Source organism: Engraulis encrasicolus, chromosome 5 (genome assembly GCF_034702125.1).
Source record: "Engraulis encrasicolus isolate BLACKSEA-1 chromosome 5, IST_EnEncr_1.0, whole genome shotgun sequence".
NCBI classification, from domain to species: domain Eukaryota; kingdom Metazoa; phylum Chordata; class Actinopteri; order Clupeiformes; family Engraulidae; genus Engraulis; species Engraulis encrasicolus.
Genome location: NC_085861.1, coordinates 46,178,722 through 46,186,221, shown reverse-complemented (window position 1 = coordinate 46,186,221; position 7,500 = coordinate 46,178,722). Strand labels below are relative to the sequence as shown.

The 7,500-nt window shown below is 51.5% G+C and overlaps 1 protein-coding gene across 1 annotated transcript in view; it reads left to right on the top strand.

The window, feature by feature from the left end:
- The window catches only part of LOC134449561 (intermembrane lipid transfer protein VPS13B-like), a 646,790-nt gene that overhangs the window by 157,469 nt on the left and 481,821 nt on the right, over positions 1-7,500 (top strand). The window contains exon 17 of the mRNA XM_063199569.1: positions 3,100-3,290. Within this exon, the coding sequence (XP_063055639.1) occupies positions 3,100-3,290 (191 nt within the window). The remainder of the gene's footprint in view (positions 1-3,099; positions 3,291-7,500) is intronic.

Below are 7,500 nucleotides of genomic sequence, written 5' to 3'. Positions count from 1 at the left end.
GTTTTGGTGTGTGTGTGTGTGTTTGTACATGCTGTTTAGGTGTGTGTCTGCGTGTGCGTTTTTGTGTACCTTTGTCCGTGGGAGAGACTGTGTGTTTGTGTCTTAGAGAGTGTACATTTGTGTACCTGTTTTAGTGTGTGTGCGTGCACGCGTGTGTGTTTGTCTATATATGTGTGTGTGTGTGTGTGCACATGTGTAGGCGGGTGGGCTGTCAGACAGAGCATGTCACCCAGCAAACCACCCAGGAGCACTACAAAGAGCAGATATGGAGGAGGCCAACGCCAAGCTAAACGCTTACAGAGCCCGCACAAGCACAGGAGGCATTCTTTCCAGGCACACCGTGTGTGTGTGTGTGTGGTGTGTGTGTGTGTGTGTGTGTGTGTGTTTGTGTGTGTGTGTGTGTGGTGTGTGTGTGTGTTTGTGTGTGTGTGTTCGCGCTCGCACACGTGTGTGGCAAGGCAGATGCTGAATGCGTCATTAAACTGAATGTGACAGATACTTACTGCCCCATCACAAACGGCAGTGGAAAGGAAACGATTTTGTTTTCCTGGAGGCTCTCCTCTCCTCTCACCTCATCCCCCTTCCATCCCCTCTCCCCTCTCCTCTCTTCGGCTCTCCACTTTTCTTCTCCCACCCCCTCTCATCCCCTCTTCTTGCTACTTCTTTCATCTCCCCTAAGCTCAACAAAAGGTACATTAGGATTACACTTTGTTTGCATATTATTAACAGTATGTGCAGTCTGTCTGTCTGTCTATGTCTATGTCTCCATCTTTCCCAGTGAGTGTAGGAGGGCACGAGAGAAAAAGAAAAGTGTAGTGTCATTGAGAGAAGAGGGCATGGTGTACCCGACTCTGGTGCTGCATGTTTTGGGCTGAGGCGCATGGCGAGAGGGCTGGGGAATTCCCCCTGCAGCTTGGCACCATGGAGCCCTCAGCCCCAGTGTCACTGTAAGACCTCCAGATGTCAGGCCCTGGCCACAGACAGAGTAGACGGAGAAAGAAAGGAGGACCAGAGGGAAAAAGAAAGTGACACAGAGAGAAAGACAAGAAAGACAGGATGACAGAGATGAGGAAAAAAATGCCAAAACAGAGGCAAGAGGTTTTGAGAAGAATACAGACAAATACAAAGAGGAATAGGGGAACGGAGATACGGATGAGTGATTGAAAGAGATGAAGGGGTAGAGAACAGATGGAGGGAAAGAAAGATGAAGCGATTCAGGATGAGAGGAACTGGAGACGGAGAGAGGGAGAAAAAAAATGGAACGCGTACAAGCACTGGCTGTGATGGAAGGATGGCGTATGTAGCGTGTGTTCTCGCTGACTCTCTCACTCTCTCACTCTCTCTCTCTCTCTCTCTCTGACTCTCTGACTCTCTGACTCTCTCTCTCTCTCTCTCTCTCTCTGACTCTCTGACTCTCTGACTCTCTGTCTCTCTCTCTCTCTCTCTCTCTCTCTCTCTCTCTCTCTATCTTGTGCGTGTGCGTGTGTGTGTGTGTGTGTGCACCATACTGAGGTGAAAGATAAATGGGACTGCCCTCCTGTGGGATGTGAGCTGACAGTGATTCAGCGGAGTGCTGTTACCTCACCCTGCCGACCATAGCCAACTCTGCTCCGCTCTGCTCCCCCCTTTTCCAAGTCTCCCCACCAGCACCCTCTCGCCTCCTCAGCTGCAGCCTCCCCACCTATTCCTATGTCTGTCTGTCTGTCTTGGCGGCACTGAGAGTCTCTCTCTCTCTCTCTCTCTCTCTCTCTCTCTCTCTCTCTCTCTCTCTCTCTCCCCCCATCACATCCTCCCATTCCCCGCTCTTCCGACTCACATACTCTCTCCTGTCTGTTGCAGTTTCCCAACCACCTCCCTCCACCCTCGGCAGCCTCTTCACTCCACTCTGCCCTGAGCTCAAGTCTTTCCAACACCCCCCAACCCACCCACCCTCCTCTAGGTTTCCCCATCTTTCCTGACTTACGTTCCTCCACTCCTCTCTGTTTCTCTCTTTCCTCCTGGTTCCCCACTTCGCTCGTCGTGGCTTGTGGCAAGTGGAACAATCAGGCTCAGTGCGAGGTCTGACCAGCACGGTGGAAAGCGTTAACTGGGCAGCTTGTCATTTTTTTTTTTGAGAGGTGTATCATGTTTCGCCAAATGGGGCCTCCCCGCACATAAATCACCGTAACATCGCAGACACGCCGAACGCCTGTCCTGTCCCATCCCTTACACCGATTGATGGGGAATGAAGGCAAGTGGGGGGAAAAGTAGAAAGCACTGGCCGACACGCATGCAAGTGTTGGCTGCCTGTTGTAGGTTTGATGTGATGTAATTTAAGTGCGCGCATGTAAGCAAGCTGACAGCGGGGGATAAGCGGGTCAGTTGTCCCGGGCCCAGGGAGAGAGGGGTCCCAGAAATGGGTCCACATTACATTATATGTACAAGGTGGGGACCCTTTCAGAACACTTTGTCCTGGACGCGGTAAAACCTGCCAGCAGCGGCTTGCGAGCACGTTTGTGTGTGGGAGCGTGCACACGTATTTGTGCATGCGTACGTGGGTGCATTGGAGAGGAGTGCATGTTTTTCCAGCTTCTCAGCTGCTTTCTTGAGGCGTTTGGGAATGCTTCCTGGCAGCAGGGATGATGAATGAATGGGTAGCAATTAATTTTGGACGGCGTGGCAGCCCTCGCAGAAGATGTAATCGGCCTAGTGAAAATTAGCAGATGTTTCTCAGGTACAAGTCCAAGTTCAGGTAGACATTAGGAAAAGGACACATTTATCACTTTAGCATAATTCATTCTTCACCTCCTCCTTTTTCCCTCTTTCGCTGCCTTTTCCTTTCTGCATTCTTGCTCTCTCTCTCTCTCTCTCTCTCTCTCTCTCTCTCTCTCTCGCTCTCTCTCGCTCTCTCTCTCTCTCTCTCTCTCTCTCTCTCTCTCTCGCGCGCGCTCTCACTTGCTCTCTCTCCTTTTTGTCTCATTCTTTTCTCTCTCTCTCTTCCTCGCATTCTCTGTCGTGTTGTAAACTTATTTGATAATGACTCATCACAGGAGTGTTAAACCTCTCTCTCTCTCTCTCTCCCTCCCATCCCCACATGTCCTCTTTTTCCATCTCCTCCAGGACCAAGAGGTCTTCCGTGTCCACCACCGAGTGCATCTTTGAGCTGCCGCACTTCTCTGTGCAGGGCAGTAGAGCTCAGCTGCTGCTGCTGCAGGCCATAGGACAGAGCTGGACCCACAGCCTGGGCAACGGAGCCACGCCTGCACTCAGCGAGGGACTACTCAACGACGTCTACAAGACACCCACAGCAGGTGAGGAACGCACGCACCGACACACACATGGACACACGGACACACAGATGGACACACGGACACACAGATGCACGCACACGCGCACGCAAGCACATACGCACGTACATACGGTATACACATGCAGAGATAGACCCACAGCCTTGGCAAAGGACCATACTTGGGGTCAGCGAAGGGCTGTTCCCCAGCATCTACAGGACATCCGGACCAGGTGAGCTGGAAGTTGGATAAGCGCACGCTTACACATGCACTCAGACACACACACACATGTGCATACACACGCACACGCACACGCACACACACACACACGCACACACACACACACACACACACACACACACACACACACACACACACACACACACACACACACACACACACACACACACACACACACACACACACACACACACACACACACACACACACACACACACACACACACACACACACACACACACACACACACACACACACACAAACACAAACACAACAGACCGATACACACCTGGCACCATACTTCACATTTGGCTAGCTACGTACTTGGTTAGAGCACATTTTTGGGTCTTTCTCTTTTTTAAGGACATTTTAACACAGTTTAGATAAATTTAGTTCACTTCAATTCAGCCATATTTTATTGAAGCCAAGGTTGACGTTGTAGCGCGGCAGCTCTTCTACAAGTATCCGTCCATTGACACGAATGAAAAACATCACGTGCAACAGGGTTAGATCAAAGTACGGACAAAACACAGTGGTCTCCCTCCTCCAACTCTCCTTGTCCGTTCCCATTCTCCTTTCTGTCCGTCTCCTAGCCACCCTGCTCTTAAAGTCTCTCCGCTTTCTCTGCCTCTTTTTTATAACGTCTTGTTCCTTCTCACGCACTTCTGCCATCACGCCGTCTTCACCGCCTCTCGCTGTGCGACACTGTCATGCCATTCTGCCACAGTTAGTTTTCTGTGATGCCATTATGGAAAGAACGATCATGGGAACAGTTTTTTGTTTTGTTTCTGGTCACAATGCACTTGATTGAGAAAAAGAGAGTGCGAGTAGTGGAGGGGTAGAGGAAAAGAGGGGAAAGAGGGTGAGAGAGAGAGAGAGAGAGAGAGAGAGAGAGAGAGAGAGAGAGAGAGAGAGAGAGAGAGAGAGAGAGAGAGAGAGAGAGAGAGAGAGAGATAGAAGCAGAGGGAGAATCAGAGGGAGATGTATGGAGGTACTACAGGTCTTGATTGAGAAAAAGAGAGGGAGAAGTGGAGGGAGAGAGGGGAGAGAGAGAGAGAGAGAGAAGCAGAGGGAGACGTATAGAGACCACAGGGAAGTCCTCATGTTACATGGGGAGGAGGGTGGTAGCACAAAGGGCCCAAGTGTTGCTTCACGCATGTGTTGGGGAATGTGGGCACATGTGGGTGCCGTGCCGTGCCGTGCCGTGCCTCACCACACTGCTCTGTGCCCGGCCTAGAGGGGGTAGTAGCCACAGTTGCTCTCTAGCTTGTTAAAACTCCCCGTGTTTTTTTGCCCTCTCCTCCGCTCACTCCGCCATTGTGACACTCTCCATACTGTACCTGACACACACACAGGCACACAGACACACACTCACGCACATTCATACACCCCACACAGGTCCACTCACACAAAAACGGTGCGGTGCACCTGTGTTTGCTTTGCCTCCGGCCTCGTCCATCGCGGCGCAATAAATCAGAGAGAAATGGAGCATGTCAGCCTGTCAGCTTTACGGCGCTGCTCAGACTTAGCGTGCCCTATATCACACACACGCACATACGTAACACGCGCGCGCGCGCACACACACACACGCACACGCACACGCACACGCACACGCGCACGCACACGCACACGCATAAAGGCACCCCATCCCCATCTTTTTAATATGAGCCATTTATTTGCCGTGCACAAACACACACACGTTCGCACACACGTTCGCACACAGGTTCGCACACACGTTCGCACACACGTTCGCACACAGGTTCACACACACGTTCGCACACACGTTCGCACACACACACACACACACACACACACACACACACACACACACACACACACACACACACACACACACACACACACACACACACACACACACACACACACACACACACACACACCTTGCACTATACACAATCATTCAGTACCAGTCTTTCTTTTCTTTCCTTCTTTACAGTTCCATACCTCAACTTCATCATCTGCTTTGGGTAGCACTTGTTGGCCTTACTTGGTGGGACAGCATCACAGTCCTGTCCTACTATTGGGCTATCGCATTCTCCTGGTTTTCTCCTATTTTTTCTTACCTCATTCTTTTTTATTTTTTCCATCTCTGCCTGTTACAGACTTTCCTCCAATTTTTCGGTCATTTTTGTGGTTTAGTGCATATCTCAACCTCTCCTTCTCACACCTGTCCTTTCTTTGTCTTTCTTTGTGCATTTCTCTCTTCTCTTTACTCCTGCCCTCATTCCTCTCGAGCTCCTCCAGAGCCTCCTGCCCTGCCTCTCCAAGCCCCCTGTGCCAGCCTGGTGGCAGCCTCAGCAAATGACTTGCAGATGAGATCAGACAGGCAGAGAGAGAGGGAGCGAAAGAAAGAAAGAGAGAGAAAGAAAGAAAGAGAGAAAGAAAAAGAGAGGGATGGAGGGAGAGAGAGAGGAATGATGGTGAGAGTTTACAGATTGATGGGTGGAAGGATGGTTGAAGGAAGAGAGGGAGGAATAAACAGAGAGATGGGTGGTGGAGGAGGGGGGAGTAGTCAGGAATGGTAGGGATAGTTGGAGGAATGAAAGGAGGAGAGAGAGAGAGAGAGAGAGAGAGAGAGAGAGAGAGAGAGAGAGAGAGAGAGAGAGAGAGAGAGAGAGAGAGAGAGAGAGGGGAGGGAGAGAGAGAGAGAGAGAGAGAGATTGGGAGGCCCAGGCGGTGCCCAGCGTTCCTCCTGTGTGTGTGTGCCCAGCGTGAGGTGGAGGACCTGCGGGCGCGCTCAAATGAACTCCCCTGCCATTACACGCACCGTGTCCTCCAGCAGGCCCTAATGCTCCACTAATAAACCCAGAGCCCATAAAAAGACCAGGAGAGAGAGGGAGGGAGGAAAGAAAATGAGGAGAGAGAGAGAGAGACAGAGACTGAGAGAGAGAGAGAGAGAGAGAGAGAGAGAGAGAGAGAGAGAGAGAGAGAGAGAGATGGAGATGGAGTGAGAGAGAGAACAAACAAAGTGAAGGAGAAGAGGGAGAGGGAGAGGGTAACAGACGGAGAGAGAGAGAGAGAGAGAGCGAGTGAGAGAAACCGGTGCTGGGCTGGGTCTGAGAGCGGGGCTGGTGCTGGTGCTGGCGCTTGGGGCTGGGTTCAATAAAACAGTAGCGTTTCTCATGACGGTAGCAGGCGGACGGCCCTCCAGGGGGGCCTGGCGGGTTTTTCCAACTCATTAGGATCATGTTTGTTGGGTAACGCCGTCAACACACAGCCCCCGGGCCAGCGGCTACCTCTCACCCACCCAGACTACACTGCACTGCACTGCACCGCACTACACTACACCGCCCATGCCAGATTATTAAGGGCCGACTCCCGTGGAGTGAACTCACTTATTCCCCTCTCACTCACACATTTACTCTGGCGATCTCTCTCTCTCTCTCTATCGCTCTCTCTCTCTCTCTCTCCCGCTCTCCCGCTCTCTCTCTCTCTCTCTCTCTCTCTCCCGCTCTCCCGCTCTCTCTCTCTCTCTCTCTCTCCCGCTCTCTGTCTGTCTCTCTGTCTCTGTCTCTGTCTCTCTCTCCCTCTTTCTCTCTCATTCTTTACAAACTCTCACTCTTGCTCTTTTTCTCTCTGTTTCACTCTCCCTGTTTGTCTGTCTATATCCTGCCATCTCTCCCTCTCTCTCTCACTTTTTCTCTTTCTCTCTCACTCTCTCTCACTTTCTCTTTCTTCATGTTGTCCTTTCTCTCCCTCCCCCATCATCCCCCCTCTCCCTCTCTCTCTCTCTCTCTGGACCTCCGCAGTGCTGAGCCACTGCTGATGGAGTGTAAGTCTGAGACGGCGAGAAGTCTTCCGAGGCCAGAGCTGGCTGCTCTGGAGGACAGAGAGGGAAAGAAAAGTGCATGAGGGAAGTGGAGGCCCAGTAGGGATGTATTGGTTTGGGGGGGAGAAATAGCCTTCTAAGTTACTGTAGCTGAAAGAGAGGCATAATTAAAAATGAGTAGGGGATACATCAGGGCAGCCACAC